This window comes from Tupaia chinensis, unplaced genomic scaffold (genome assembly GCF_000334495.1).
Source record: "Tupaia chinensis unplaced genomic scaffold, TupChi_1.0 Scaffold000573_1, whole genome shotgun sequence".
NCBI classification, from domain to species: domain Eukaryota; kingdom Metazoa; phylum Chordata; class Mammalia; order Scandentia; family Tupaiidae; genus Tupaia; species Tupaia belangeri.
Genome location: NW_006160087.1, coordinates 3,648,421 through 3,664,450, shown reverse-complemented (window position 1 = coordinate 3,664,450; position 16,030 = coordinate 3,648,421). Strand labels below are relative to the sequence as shown.

Sequence of the window (16,030 nt, the reverse complement as noted above, 5' to 3'; positions counted from 1 at the left end):
CCTGGATGGCCCCCGAGTGAGTGGGGTCTGCACCAGAGTACAGCCAAGCCCTGTGGGATGGTGACCTGGTGCGGAGCCAGCCCTCGGGCTGCAGGGGCGCCAGCTTCACATCTCCACACCCTCCACGCCGGCCGGCTGAGCAAGGCCCAGCTCAGGGAGGCCCTCTGCCGCCTCCCCCTGCCATGGCAATGGGGGCCTTCCCTTGTCCTCAGCCCTGCGGTTGCCCACCGCCCTGTCCCACCTGCTGCTCCACCAAGGCCGGCCCTCCACCTGCCTGTGCAGGGGCCCACCCGCTGACCCTCCTCTCTGGCACGCCTGATATCTCCCTACCTAGGACCCCGCTGGCTCCTCATGGAGGGCCAGCCTTTGGAATTAGACAAATCAAAACGAAACGAAAGGAAAAGACTGGGCCAGCCAGGCACGGAGGTTAAGACGCTGGGTTAGGGTCCCCGAGCCACTGGTCACCACAGGTCCTGGCCAGTCGCCAACCTCGCTGTGCTTGTTTCTTTGCCCACAAAAGGGCAAGGAAGTTCACAGTACCCTCCTTGCCAGAGTCAGGGTTATTTAAAATCAGCACCGCACCCCCCAGACCCCCCCAGACCCCCCAGACTCCCCCACCGGCTTAATGTCCTCAGAGAGTCACCCTGCTGCTCCTGCTGGGTGTGGATTTTGGTTGTGAGTTCCGCTGTTTCCATCTAAACTAACTCCCCACCTCCCGGCCACTGCCCCCCATCCTGGTGAGGCTCATCCAGGCAGTCAGAATAGTAGGGGATGGAGCGTACTGCCTGGGGTTCAAATCCCAGCTCCAGAGGTATGAAAAATACACTGAAGGCGTGTCCGTGCGTGCTCGAATTTCAACAGGGTGGAGAAATGAAGTGCTGGCGGTGTCTTCCTCTGTTTCTCCGGTGCGTGTGCACCCTCTGCTAGTTAAAACAATTTGAGCCCCCTGGGGCCACGCCCACCTGTCCGAAATGCTGCAGTTGTCCCAAGAAAGGCGTGTCCACCCAAGCTTCGGCACTGCCCGCCCAGGTCAGCCTGCACCCCGTATAACCCAGACCTGGTCTCCAGTGTTCGGGGCCTGGGAACCTGGACTTCAGGGCTGGCCCAGCCTGCTTGCTCTGCCGTGCCGCGTCGTCGGTCAGGTCCAGGCCTCTGGTCCTTCACGCACCTGCTCTCACCTGGCAAAGCCAGCCCCTCCCCCAGCCCGCTGTGTCTAACCCGACCCCTCTCCAGAGTGAAGCTTCCCCAGGCTCCCCACCCCCATCCCTAATTATTTATTTATCAGTAGCTGAAAGCCAAGGGGGATGCGGTTGCCATGGGAACCTTCTGCCCCAGCCAGGGCTGCCTCTGTTCTCAGTAGGGTGCTCCAGGCTGTCTAGACGCCAACCCCAGATAGGGGGGGCTCAGGGCAGAGGAATGCATGATGCAGAGGCCCCCTCCCCAGGAAGCTGGCTGGGGAGAGGGCAGGGAGAAGCCCCTTGTGCCACGCCCGTACCAGCCAAGTCTGCAAGTCAACCACCTTCCTGGCCAGAATCGCAGCCGTATCAGCGAGGCCTGGACACAGCAGCCGGGCTGTCTGGGAAGGAGGGGAGCCCCTGACCCCTGGAGGACGGGTCTGGCCCAGCCCAGCTGTGTCACTTGCTGCCTTCCGTTCACTGAGGGGCAAGGCTTCTCACGGGGTGGGGGCACGCGGGGGGCAGATCTGAGTCCCAGCCCAGCTCCTGTAACTCACTGTGACTTCAGCAAGTCCAGCCCCTCTCCGGTAAAGCCCTGAGGACTAGACTGCCAGGTGCTGGCCGCCAGGCCCAGCGGCAGCCTCCGCAGCACCCCCACTCAGCCCCCTTCCCAGTGGGTTTCTGAGGCAGTTGACAAAATTAAACTGGACTCGGCCTCTCATCCATGAAATGAGGGGTGGGACGGGACTGGTCTGCCGAGCGGGGGAGCCCTGGGGACGCTGTCCAGCCCCCTCATTAGGGAGCCCAGCAAACTGACAGCACAGGCGGCCCCGTCCCGGCTCTGCCCGCCTCTGCGGGGCCGCTGGGTCAGTGCCACTGAACATGGCCTGAAACAAACACCCAGCAAGAGAGGGAGAGGGCAGTCATGCCGGGGGACAGGCGCTCTTCGTCAAGGAAAGGGGAGGGGAGCCCACAGGGACTCAATTCATGGAGCAAAGATTCCCCTGTGACAAGCCAGGCCCCGGGGTGAGGGCACATCACCGTGAGCGAGCTGCCGGGGAGCCCACGCCCACCGACAGGCCCCAGGTTCTCTGCCAGGGTCCCTCCACGGGGCACAGACCTGGGGAAACTCCTCCCCGCCCCCAACATGCCTCTCTCACTCGGACACACACACACGCACGTGCACACACACACACGCACTTCCTTTCTTCCAGGGCTTCCATGGCCCCTCTGCCCCCCTGTCCCAGCCCGGACCCCACTGGAAATGGCCAAGGCTGTCCGCAGAGGAGGCAGAGTATGACCCTATCGTGGGGAAACGGGGAACGGCGCGGGCAGGTTCTAAGTGTGATGGGAGGTGGGAGGCTGTACTTCTACATAGCCAGACTTTTCTATTTCTGAGACTTTATACAACAAAGTCATATTTTTTAAAAAGTTGGGACCAGCAGATGGCGTAATGGTTACATGGCTGGACTCCCACGTACTCCAACACGGTTTGAGTCCTGGACCTGGTGGCTTAAAATTCATGCCAGGTGCTTGTGTGTGCATGCCCAAGTCCTGAGAGAACAGAGGCGCAGGAATTGTGGTGTGGCACCCCCCGGGACAATCTCTCGCTTTCTGTCTTTGGTGAGTGCACACGCCTATAGCAAGAATCCCTCAAAAGAACAACAAAAAAAAAATAAGTTAAGGGGACCAGCAGGTGGCGTGGTAATTAAGGTGCTGGAAACTCCCACATGATTGGTCATGATTTCAGTCCCAGACCTGGTGACTTGGTTTCTCACTTTCTCTCTCTCTCTCTCTCTCTCTGTGTATCTCTAGTCTAATAAAAAACAAATGAATGAATAAATCAAATTAAATTAAAGTAATTTTTTTAAGTTAAAAAATGTTTTGAAAGTTGGATGCATGGCTAGGATGACAGGCAGGGGCTGCAGAGTGGTCTGGAGGATGTGGGGTCCCTGTGATGCGGGTGTGCTGTACTGCCCTGGGCAGGCCTGTCCTGGGCCTTAGCATTCTCAGAGTCAAATAAAAAACAAATGAATGAATAAATCAAATTAAATTAAAGTAATTTTTTTAAGTTAAAAAATGTTTTGAAAGTTGGATGCATGGCTAGGATGACAGGCAGGGGCTGCAGAGTGGTCTGGAGGATGTGGGGTCCCTGTGATGCGGGTGTGCTGTACTGCCCTGGGCAGGCCTGTCCTGGGCCTTAGCATTCTCAGTGGGGGCCCCTGTGGCTCCAAACGGCCACCAGGGCTTGGCTCTGCTGCAGTTTGCTGCCTGCCCAAGGGCTGGCCTTGGAGCCCTGTGACCTGCAGGCCGATTACCAGCCCCTGGTGCGGCTGGTTGCCAGGGTCTGCCTGGATCTTCGCAACTCTGCGTCCTCAGCCTCACCGTGCCCAGATCCGCCACCTCCCCTCTGGGTTCTGCAGCCAGGAGAAACACTCCCCGCAGCCCGCAGCCCGAGTGTGGCTTTGACAGGGACAGTCACCATCCCTGAAGTCACTCCGACGGGAAGTGAGAGCTCAGATCCGGGTCCTGGCCTCAGATCCTCCATGCCCATGCTCTTCTGCCCACCAGCCATCTCTCTTTCCCCTGCACTGAAGGGCCTCTCCTGAGCCACTGCCCAACTCCCCAGGGTCGGGAAAGACAGCTCACATTTGTCCCCTCCTCCTGGGCCAGACGCGGCCTGAGCACCTCCTGTCCCTTCCCCGCAAAAGCCCACAGCTGCTCGGGGCTTCTGTGTGCTGAGTCCTGGGGACTCTCCTGGGAGCTCCGAGGTGGAGACGGTAAACCCGTTCTTATCCTCCTGGGGCACTGGCCCCACCCTCTCCCTCCTCTGTACAGGCAGCAGTGTCCTGGCCCAGAGACAGAGACAGGAAGAGAGGAGAGAGGATGTTCTCTCCCCTTAGGAAACAAGAAAAAGCTCCTCGGAGACCCAGCAGATGCTGCGGTTACATTGCTGGGCTCCCACATGGCCGACCGCGGTTCTGAGTCTCCGACCCGACCTGGTGGTTTCAAAATCACGCTGGGCGCGTGTGCGTGCGTGCCCAAGATCCCAGGAGGAGAATGGAGGGGAGGAGATTGCTGTGTGGCCATCCCCCCTGGGGTGATTTCTCACTTTCCTTCTCACTGTCTCTGTCTCTCTCCAGCAAGTATACATGTCCTAAGGCAAAAACCTTCAAAAAAGAAAAAGAAAAATCTCGGGATGAGCAGATGGCATAATGGTTATATCATTACACTCCCACGTTGTCGACTGTGGTTCTAATCCTGGACCCCAGCAGCCTAAAATTTACACTGGGCATGAGTGTGTGTGAGCATCCACCCAAAATCCCTAGAGGAGAAGGGATTGCGGTGTGGTCAGCCCCTTGGGGGGGGGGAGGGTTCTTGCTTTCTGTCTCTGTCTCTCTGGCAAGTGCATGTGCCCTATAGTGAAAACCTCTCTTTTTGAAAAAGAATGATTTTATTTAACTTTATTTATCTACTGTTTTTTTTTTTTTTGAGAGATTTTCACTATAGGGCGCGTGCGCTTGCCAGACAGAGAGAGAGAGAGACATAGAGACAGAAAGCGAGAAATCACCCCCCGTGGGGGATGGTCACGCCACAATCCCTTCTCCTCCATTCTCCTCTCGGGATCTTGGGCACGCACGCACATGCGCCCGGCGTGAGTTTTAAGCCACCAGGTCCAGGACGCGAACCGCGGTCGACCACGTGGGAGTCCAGTGACATAGCCATTATGCTAATTGCTGGTTCCCTATCTACTTATTTTTTAAAGAATTATTTTATTTAATTTTATTTATCCATTTATTTATTTTAATTTGACTAGAGAGAGACACAGAGAGGGGATGGGGGGAGTGAGATAGCAAGCCACCAGTTTCAGGACTTGAACCATGGTCAGAATTAAGCTACCAGGTCTGGGACTCAAACAGCAGTTGGCCTCATGGGAGTCCAATGCCTTTAACCACCACACTATCTGCTGGCCCAAAAATCTCTTTAAAAAAAAAGAAAAATCTCCTAGGAGATTAATAAACTTTACCTCCTAATTCCGTGCCCATTTTAAATTTATTTACTTAGTTTTTTAAAAAATTTATGTATTTAATTCCATTTGTTATTATTTTTAATTTGATGATAGAGACAGAGAGACAGAGAAAAGGAGAGTGACAAAGCGAAGCACCAGGTCCAGAGCTCAAGCCACGGTGGGCCAAGTGGGAGTCCAATGCTTTTAACCACCAGGCCACCTGCTGGCCCCTTCACTAAGGTTTTTAATCTGCTAGAAGGCGAATGTGCCTGCAGGAGGTCGACGGAGGGAGAAGGCGGGAAAGAGAGGACGCATCTAAAGAGAGGACGCATCTCTCACGCGGCATGGTCATGCCGCAATCCCTGCTCCTCCTGCCAGGATTTTGGGCACGCATGCGTGCATTCACAGGAGCCTGACATGCTTTTCAAGTCACTGGGTCCGGGACTTGAACTACTTTCGGTCATGTGGGATCCGGCCGCCTTAACCACCAAGCCGCCAGTTGGCTCCTCCTCCCACTTGTACTTGAGAAACTGCGTGAGTACATGCAGGGGCTTGCCCACAGGGACAGGAGGGGACAGGCAGGAGCCTAGGCTGGGCCTTGCCAGGCCAGCGTGTGGGATCTGGTCCCTCCCAGCCCTGCTCCTCGGGACAGGTCCTCTGCCCCCAAGCTCCAGACTGCCATCTGTCCGGCCTCATGCTCCTCTGCTGGGCCAGCCTTCTGCCTCAGTGGGCCTGGAAGGCCAGGGAGCAGCTGGCCACTACCGTCCACATAATTAGCCCTGGGAGACCAGCTTGGAGCTGCCGGGGAGGCCAGGGAAGTCCGGGACTGCCTCAGAGGGCTGGTGGGCCAGCCCTGTCCTCGCAGAAGGCAGCTGCAGGGGCCAGGCCTGTCTCCACGGCAACCCCACCAGCTCATCTCCTGACCATCCCACCCCTCCCCTTGCGGGGCGCTCCACGGACCCCTTCTGGGCAGCTGTCGTAGCCCACCTCTGGGCTGGCAGCTCCCTTAGCGATGTGCCAAGAATGGTCTAACTGGCACAGATCTACACTGATTTGCCCAAACCCTGGGCCCGCTGCGAGGGTGCAGCACCGCCAGAGGAAGTCTTAAAACCCACAAGTCCCTCCTTCCCATGGGACGGCTCCTCCTAGGCCATCTGGTTCAAGCCCGCAGCAGCGGGGGCAGGGCAGATGCACAGGCAGGCAGTGGCTGTGTGACCCCCCTTCCCTGCAGCTGACAGGTGCTGAGGACTGAGAGGCCCGGCCGGCCACCCCGAGCTGTGCGTGAAGCCTCCTCCCGTCTTCCCCTGCCTGATTTGTGGGTGATGGCAGAAAGTGGATTCGAAACTGGAAGCTACTACAGCCTTGCACCTTTGACCTTCCTTCAACGCCTCCTCTAGGCTCTGCCCGTCGGGGCGCAGCACAGGGACAGAAAGGACATCTGCCTGGCCTGGCCGCCAGCTCCCTGCCCCAGGAGTGGGCCACACTCGAGCGAGCAGCCATGCGCACTAGGTCAGGTGCGCTGGGTTAGACCCCGCCCTGCCACTCAGCCACCTTGTGACCTTGGGTTTATCCTTAGCTCTCCATCTGCAAAACGGGGATAGCGATGGTCTCCACACTTCAGCAGCTGTGAAATTAAATGAGGTAGTAGGTAGAGCCAGCAGGAGGCATGGCGGCCAAGGCACTAGACTCGCACATGGCTGACCACAGTTCAAGTCCTGGACCTGCGGCTTGCTTTCTCACTTTCTTTCTCTCTCTGGTGAGTGCACGTGCCACACAGCAAATTAAAATAATAATAATAGTAGTAAATAAAAATAAATAATTCTCTTTTTTTGGAGAGGGTTTTGCTATAGGGTGCGTGTGCTCGCCAGAAAGACAGAGAGAGGCAGAAAGACAGAAAGCGAGAAATCACTCCCAAGGGGGGTTGGACACACCGCAATCCCTTCTCCTCCATTGTCCTCTCGGGATCTTGGGCACGCACGTATACGTGCCCAGTGTGAGTTTAAACCACTGGGTCCAGGACTTGAACCACAGTCGGCTACATGGGAGATAGCCAGCAATATAGCCATTACGCTAACTGCTGGTCCCAATAAGTAATTCTTTAAAAAAATGAGATAACGGGTGTCAAGAGTCTGGCACAACAATTCCATAAATGGTAACTATCATTATAAAAATAAGACGGCAGTGAGAAACCCTGGGACTGCCTGAGGGTCAGCAGGTTCTACAGAGAGGCGCACTTCCCTGGAGCTCCGAGTTGACAAGAATAACGAGACCCCAGAAACGATGCCCCTCGAGAGAGGACTCAGCTGTGGTACCTCCGGCCGGCAGCAGCCCCTTGGTGGGGGGACAGAGGTCCCAGCCGGTGGGGACAGCGGGGACAGCGGGGACAGCGGGCGAGGGAACCCTATCTACGCATGAGGAACAGCAGTGAGGTGTAGCGTCAGCTGTGCCAGGTGCGGGGAGGGGTCCTGGAGATTAATCGGGTACGTTTCTGTAGGGTTTTTAACCGGCAAAGGACGAGTACTTCCATAAGGAAACACAAGGATACAGTAAGAGAAGAAACAGGGGGACGAGTGCATGCGAAAACCCCAAGCTGCGGGTAGTGGACCAAGCAGCCTGACTTGAAGGAACCATGCGGTTTCCTGGGGGATCGGCACTTTCAGGAACAAACCCCAAAAGTCCCAGGCAATCTGGGACAAGCTAGCCATGCGACTGGTAGGAGACTATGGACTATGGACGACACGGGGGCACGGGGTGGCCCCAGATAGAGCGAGGGCGCAGTGTAGAAAGAGACGCGTCCGGTCCCTAGGGAGGAACAGGGACGCTGGGCGCCGTGCGCTCCGTGCCCTTGGGCTGGAACGGGCAGCCTCGCGGAGGGACGGAGGCCTTCCTTGGCAAACTGCGGGCAGGACCCCGGTCTCCCAGCACCCCCATCGTCAGGGCCGTGCCCACTCTGCCACTGCCTATGTCCTAGCTACTGGGGCGCCCCACCCCACCTTTCAGCTGCCGGGACCCAAGCAGGCTCTGGAGCGGACAAAGGCCTGGGAAGAAGGCCCCTTGGAAGAGAAGCACTGGAGACAGGTGGAGGGAGACGGCACCCAGCCACGCCAGGGTCTCCCGGGGGCGGCTGCAGGCGGAACGCACGGATAAACGGAATGGTGCCATGTAATTAACCCAAAAACTCGGCCAAAGCACCTTCTGCGAGCGGTAAGGGAGGCGGGGCTGGGAGTGTAGGCGGGGCTAGGAGGATGGGCGGGGCCCAGAACAAGACCACCCAGTCAGCTGATCTGGAGCCCTGCGGAGGCCAGGCGGAGGCCAGGCTGCGGTTACCAGCTCAGCTCCGTGGTCAGGCAGCCTGCCCCCGCCTCCTCCCCTCAGGGGCCTTGGGGAGAGTGACACCTGCCTCCTCATCTGTGACCTGCATGAGGGGGTCAAGAGCGAGGGCAAGGAAAGGACTCCGCGGTTCAAGCGTTCAGTCAGTTATGGTGTCGACATCCCATCTCTTGATCTTAATTTCTTTCTTTTTTTAAAAAGAGTTATTTATTTTATATTATATATTATTACTACTTTTAAATTTTCTTTTTTTTTTTTTTTTTGAGAGATTTTCGCATTAGGGTGCGTGCACTTGCTAGAGAGAAACAGAGAGACAGAAAGTGAGAAATCACCCCCGGGGGGGATGGCCACGCTGCAATCTCTTCTCCCCCATTCTCCTCTGGGGATCTTAGGCACGCACGCAAATGCACCCGGCGTGAGTTTTAAGCCACCGGGTCCGGGACACGAAACGCGGTCGACTATGTGGGAGTCCAGTGATATAGCCATTACGCTAACTGCTGGTTCCCTACTTTTAAATTTTCTATAAGGCACACACAGTCACCAGAGAGAAACAGAGAGAGAGAAGGTGAGAAAGCAAGCCACCAGGTCAAGGACTCAAACCAAGTTCAGCCATGTGGGGAGTTCAGTGTCTTAACCACCATGCCACCTGCTGGACCCTAGTAAATATTTTTGATAGAACAAAACAACTCAAGAAGCAGGATGGGGGCAACCACTGGTATGATAGTTAATGTAGCTGGATCCCACATGGTCAGCTGCATGGTTCGAGTCCCAGACCCTTGAAAAATATCCCGGGCATGGGACCAGCAGGTGGCATGGTGGTTAAGACACTGGACACTCCCACAATTTTAAAGTGCCAGGTCCAGGACTCGAACCGTGGCCGACTGTGGGAGTCCAGCAACATAAACATTATGCCATCTGCTGGTCCTTATTATTATTATTATTAAATTTGCTATAGGGCACATACATGAGAGAGAGAGGGAGAAAGCGAGAAAGCAAGCGGCCAGGTCTGGGACTCAAACCACATCGGCGGTGTGGGAGTCCAGCACCTTAAGCCCCACACCACCTGCCGGCCCCTTCTTTTCTGTTTTACGATAGTCTCTGTGTGCATCAGAGACAGAGAGGAGGGCCCTGGACGGGGCCTCGTAATGCCGTGACCCTGTTTCTCCAGCGCCCTAGCTCCCAGCACCCTGGGCGCCCGTGAGCATGACGGGGGTCCCTCATGCTGCCCAGCACTGCGTGCGCTGGCCCACCCCTGCTCCACGGCGGACGGCGGCTCAGAGTGGACCTTCATCTCTCACTGACAGCGAGAGGCGAATATAATACTGTCCTGCCTTCCTCCAGAGGAGCTGAGGGCCAGGCAGCCCGCCTATAGACCAGACTCCTGCAAACTGTGAAGCTGTGCTCGCATGCCACTGTGAGGGTCATTGTTCAATCCTTGGCTCTATACCCAGGTCAGGGTCTTGCTCCTTGTTCCCTGAGAAGCTGAACAGTAAGAGGCTAAAGGCGGGCCTGGGGGCTGCACCACCTGGGCCTGAGTCCTACCTTTAACACCGATTAGCTGTGTGACCCTGCAAGTCACTTAACCTCTCTGCTCTTTGATTTCTCCATCTGTAAAACGGGGATGATGTGACAGTCCCCATTTCCTGGGGCTGGCGTGAGGCTCCCCCAGTGAGGAGGTGTCGTGAGACACTGACTCTGCTGAGTTCGCGGCCATCGCTGCCCCTGCTATGCAGACTCCAGCCTGGTCCCAGGCTCAGAGGACTCATGTTCTGAAACAGACAGGACCACATGACCCTCTGAGGCCTGGCGGCCTTTTCCCATCCAGCTCCAGCCAGCCCTGCAGCTGCCTGGCCCACTCCACTCTTGTCCTCAGGCGAGCGGCCCAGGAGCCCTCGAGACACTGACCCTGGGTCAGACCTGCACTGGCACACTGAGGCACAGCCCCTGCCCAACGCCGGGCGCTCCCATCTGTGAGGGCAGAGGACCAACCTCACGTCCAACAGCACAAAAACCAGAGGAGGCAGCAGGACTGACAGCCACTGCCCGCCCGCCAGACCGTGCCCCGAGCCCCACGCACCGGGGCTTTATGTAAACTTCATGCCCTCCTCTCCACTCCTGAGTCACTCTGCAGACATGGAGACTGAGGCTCAGGGGCGGGGAGTAACAGGCCCACAGCAGGTGGAGCAGTGCAGGCTCCCAGAGAGACCCCGGGCACCAAAGCCCCTGCCACCACCTGCTGCCACCACAGCTTTCCTCGTCAGCTCTTCCAGCCTTCAGGTGGCTGCTGGGGCCAGAAACCCTCCTGCTGGATCTGCTGTGCTACCGAAGGGCTGAGATGAGCCGCGTTCGAGTCCTGGCACCATCATTACTGGTCATGTGACCTCTGCTGGAGGTCCAACCCCATGCCCGGGTCCCTCGTCCCTGAAAGGGGAAGAATGAGACCTGCCGCTGGGCATGGCTGCGACATCAGAGAACGCAGAGCGTGATGCCTGCACAGAAGCAGCGCCGGTAAATGGCACCCCTTCGTCTTCCCCGAGGCCCGTTCGCCCATGGCCCCTCTGCCCCGGCCACACAGCCATGCGGGGCCGCTCCAGCCTGCTTTCCTCTGGAGGCGACTTTCATTGTTGCTGCAGGGCCAGCCTGTGGCGGGATGGCTAAGGAGGCTGGACCCCACATGGCCGGTGGCTTGAGAAACACACGTAGCACATGTGCGTGTGTGCCCAGCACCCCAGCAGGAGGAAGACGAGGAGACGTGATTTCTACATGGCCATGCCCCAGGGTGCTCTCACTCCCTAGCTGCCATGAGTACAACGCCCCCTGGAAAACTGCTTTTTGTTTAATTTTATTTATCATTATTATTATTGTTAATTTTGCTGCAGAGCATGCACAGTCACCAGAGAGAGACAGAACACAAGTCGTCCGGTCTGGGACTCGAACTGCAGCTGGCCACCTGGGAGTCTAGCACCTCAACCACCATGCCACCTGCTGGCTCCTCTGGCAAACGTGTTAAAAAAGACACAACCCAGAGTCCTCCTGCAGCCCTTTCCCTGTTCCCGGAGTAGGCGGCCTCCTGAGTTCGCGGCCATCGCTGCCCCTGCTATGCAGACTCCAGGCCTGGTCCCAGGCTCAGAGGACTCATGTTCTGAAACAGACAGGACCACATGACCCTCTGAGGCCTGGGAAGCACCTGCAGGGTGAAGACCATACGCAACCCCTTCTCCTCCATTGTCCTCTTGGAATTTGGGGTGTCTGTGCCCGCAGGCCTATGTGGGGGCCCCTGGGAGCCTCAGGCGCAGGTGCAGCTCACTCACCGCAGGGCTCCCCGATGAGCTCCCAGTCCTGGGGAAGAGTCCGGATGTTCAGGATGCTGGTGTTCCTGCCCCCACCAGACGGCATGGGTCTACGGCTGTCCAGAGCACTGCTCAAAGTGGCCTCCTCGTGGCATGACCCAGACCCCTCGGAGAGCGTGCTGACAGACGCGTTTCCTGACTGCTCCCGCTCCCTGACCGCTCCCAGACCATGCCCTGGCTGCCTTCACAGACCTGCAGAAAAGGCCTGAATGGCTCGGAGACATGGCATCGCCGTGGGCCATGGCAGCAAGAGCCAAAGAGGGTGCAAAGAGGAGCGCGTGGCACGGCCTGGGTGAGGGGCATCCAAGCTGGCACTCAGGCGGCCCATGCCACTCCGTCTGCCCACCCTCCTGTGTGAGCAGAAGCAGCTGCCCGCCGGCCCATCACAGCGCTCCCCACCAGCCTCTCCGCCATCCTCCCCTGCAACCTGGCGCAAGCTCACTTCACAGCCCTCCTCGCAACCCCGGGTGTTCTGGGCCCCTGACAAGAAGGAGTTGGACCGGCCCTCTCTGCAGCAGCTTGAGGGATGCCTGGCCAGAACCCGCAGTGACTGCTGTGTGGCTGGGGCGACGCTGGACGGAGGATCCGTGCGAGTGGCTCCAGCCCGGGGTGGACCCTGTCTCGCGGGAAGAGCCCTCCGTGGTGTGGGCATGTACTGGCCTGGGGCAGCCCCACTCCCTGTCCCATTCCCGCCGGGCTGTGCGCAAGGGTGTGCAATTTGTACAGTGCCTGTGACACTGGAAACACGACCAGTTCCCTGCACGCTGGACACGGTCCTTCCGCCTGCAGGAGCCGCGACACCGAGATCTCGGGCGGACACCCCGTCACCTTTCAGCCCTCATCTGCGAAGCGGGAAGTGATCCCTACCCGTGCCTTCCATGTGAGGGCTAGGGCCGGTAGGGACCTGCCACCTGGGAGCCGCCGCAGTGGAAGGCCTGTCTCCCTGGGCCAGAGGAGACGCGCGGAGAGCAGCGTGTCCCACCCACGCCCTGACAGCAGGACCCGGCCAGCACCTCCCTGGGTCGGCATTATCTTAAAAGAACACGCACAGCCTTCCTCTCACCGCAGTGCAGGGCAGGGCAGTGCAGGGCAGGTCTCGATCCTGGGGCTGAGCGCAGGACCACAGGCCACTGGGCTGGGCGGCCCGTCTCAGCGGAGCCCTCTCCCTCGTCTGAAGTGAGGCTTGTCTCTAAGGACCCAAGCCTGGGGGTCAGGGCAGGGGAAGGCTGAGAGGAGGAAGGGACCGAGCCCCCAGGCAGGGCCCCGGATGGCTGGAGCCATGGAAGGAAGGGTCTCAGGATAGCCCGCTTGCTCAGTCACGCCGAGTCCTCCTCAGCTCACCTGGTCAGACAGCAAGTGTCAGTCACCGCGAGGGGGGCAGACACACCCCTCGTGACATGCACTCTCGGGCCGATGGGGACAGGAGGGCTCTCTCGGCCGGGTCAGGGGCAGCTGCAAAGGCTCCGGGCTGGCGTCAGCATTCATGGAAAAGACTTGAAGCTTTCCCCCAAGATCAGGGAGACGTGGAGGTGGGCTCTCGCCACTCCCATTTAACACCGCACGGGAGACTCCAGCCGGCACCATTGGGCAAAAAAGCAAGCAGAGGCCTCTAGCCTGGAAAGGAGGAGTACAGGGCCTCTGCGAGTAAACGACACGGTCTCACGCAGAGGAAACCTGCGCACCCACAGGAAACCATCAGCTGTTAAGTTAGGCCGAAAAGGCTGCCGGGCACAACAGCAAGGCACCGGGACGGGCTGAATCTCCAGACACGAGCAGTGAGCAGTCCAGAAATCAAAGTAAGAGAAGTTTCACTTCCAGTCACATCAGGAGAAAACAGGGGGCCACGTGGCGGTGCAGTGGCAACACTGTGAGGTGAGCCACGTGGGCAGGGTCTCGGTTTGTCCTGAGACCGCCCCGAGAGTGGTGGGCACACACCCGCCCGCGACCTGGGCAGAGGCTCTGGGTTGGCAGCAGCAGTCCCAGCTGAGGGTGTGTCTCTGTCTTGCTCTCACATGCAGGAGATGAATAAACTTAAAGATGGGAGACATCTGCAAGTCATCTACGGGTTTAGGATCAAGAACATATTAAAAACTGTTTTAAAAAATGCATATTTTAGTTTTGCTTTCGGGAGTGTGTGCCAGAGAGAGAGATACAGTGAGAAAGCACCCCCGGGGGATGGCTGCCCGAAATCCCCTCTCTATTCTCCTCAGGGTTTGGGGCAGGCACACACTCCTGGCAGGTCCCTGAAGCTGCCAGGTCCGGGACTCAAACTACACAGTCAGCCACGTGGGGTCCAGTTGCCTTAACCTCCGTGTCACCTGCTGGCCCTTATATTAAAAACTCTTACCATTCATCAGTACAAAGCTAAATTGGAGGCTGGACAATGGCACAGCACGGCGACCCACATGGAAAGGTTCTGGGTTCACATCCAGAGACCTCCCTGAACACACGGCCTATGTGCCCACGGCCTGGTCTGGCTGAGACGTAGGTAGACACGGTGTCAAGACCCAGTTGTCTTACCTCTGCCTCTCTCACTCAGGGAAGAAATAAAAATAAATAAATAAAAAGATAAATAACCCAATTAAAAATTGGGCAAAGGATTTGCACAGAAATTTCTCCAAAGAATATACATGACAGGAGTCAGACATGGGGGTCCATGCCTGTAACCCCAGATACATGGGAGGCTGAGGCAGGAGAATCAGGAGTTTGAATGCAGCCTGGGCAACACAGAGAGACCCTGTATCTTTTTTTTTTTTTGGAGAGGTTTTTGCTATAGGGCGCATGTGCTCTCTAGAAAGACAGAGACAGAGTGTGGTTTGAGTGGTAATAGCCATTACACCAACTGCTGGTCCCTCTTTTTTTTTTTAAAAGAGATTTTTGCTATAAGGCACATATGCTCACTGGAGAGATAGAGAGACAGAAAGTGAGAAATCACCCCCTGGGAGGGTGGTCATGCTGCAATCCCTTCTCCTCCATTCTGCTCTTGGGATTTTGGGCATGTGCACACACGCATCTGGTATGAGTTTCAAGTTGCCAGGTCCACGACTTGGACCACAGTCAACTACGTGGGAGTCCAGCAATGTAACCATTACACCATCTGCTGGTTCCAGAGTCCCTGTATCTTTAAAAAAAAAAAAAAAAAAAAAGACATATGATTGGGTAATGAGCACATGCGAATATGCCCCAAATCATCAGTTATTACAGAAGTATAAATCCAAACTAAAGGACAGATAGCAGCAAGTGTTGATGCGGAGGAACCGGAACTCCCAGGCATCACTGGTGGGAATGTGAAACGATGTGCTGCTGTGGAAATGGACTCGTTCCTCAGCTCAATACAGGGTTGGCTCTGTGGTGAGAAACCAGCCCCCACAGGGCGACTGCAGTTCCAGTCAGCCTGGTCAGCCTGAGATCGCGGCACGTGTAAGGGCCCAGATCTGACCGGCTGGAGGACTGGGATCTCGGCCTGGTCAGAGGCCATGGGGGATCGTCATTGTTCTTCCCCTGTCGCTCTCTCATACGTGTGTGTGTGCACACACATACTCGCTAGTATGAACAAAGGACAGAACAGAAAACACCTAGGCTGCAGTGGGTGGGACTGGGTGCTGCTGGTTGATACCGGACAAGGAGGGAGACCAGGGCTGGGTCCTGGCTGGCCCGGAATGTGCGGGCATGCCCACGTGCCTGGGACCCAGTGATTCTACCTGGGGGAGGGCCGCAGGTTGGCAAGGCTCTGTCGAGTGCACGCTTCTGGCTCAATGGAAATAAACTAAAATAGCCTCAGCAGGGTAATCGCAGGCGCCGGCATCCCTGAGAGCGGACGGCGAGGTGCACACAGATCCCGACCTCAGCGCAGCAGTGCTCAGAGCAGCCGGACGTGGAAGCAGCCCCGCCACCCTCTGGCCAGTGGGCCGACAAAGCACAATGTGTCCATGTGCCGAAATGTGATGGGCAGCCCACGACACACACAACACTGGTGGTCCTGGAGAGCATGACGCCAAGTGAAGACCGTCAGTCACGAAGGACCACAGATCGTCTGCGGCCACGCTTCTGAAATGTCCAGGTGGGTGATGCAGGCGCTGGGCTAACACGGTGGTGGGATGGGGAAGAACGGGCAGGGCATCTGCTAGCACGCCAGGGTTTCTTTTTCTTAGTAATTTTCCCCCAGA

The 16,030-nt window shown here is 57.2% G+C and overlaps 1 protein-coding gene across 1 annotated transcript in view; it reads right to left on the bottom strand.

Moving 5' to 3' along the window:
* Positions 1–11,910, bottom strand: part of NKAIN1 (sodium/potassium transporting ATPase interacting 1) — a 22,890-nt gene extending 10,980 nt beyond the window's left edge. The window contains exon 1 of the mRNA XM_014591421.1: positions 11,826–11,910. Within this exon, the coding sequence (XP_014446907.1) occupies positions 11,826–11,910 (85 nt within the window). The remainder of the gene's footprint in view (positions 1–11,825) is intronic.
* Between the last annotated feature and the right edge of the window lie 4,120 nt (positions 11,911–16,030).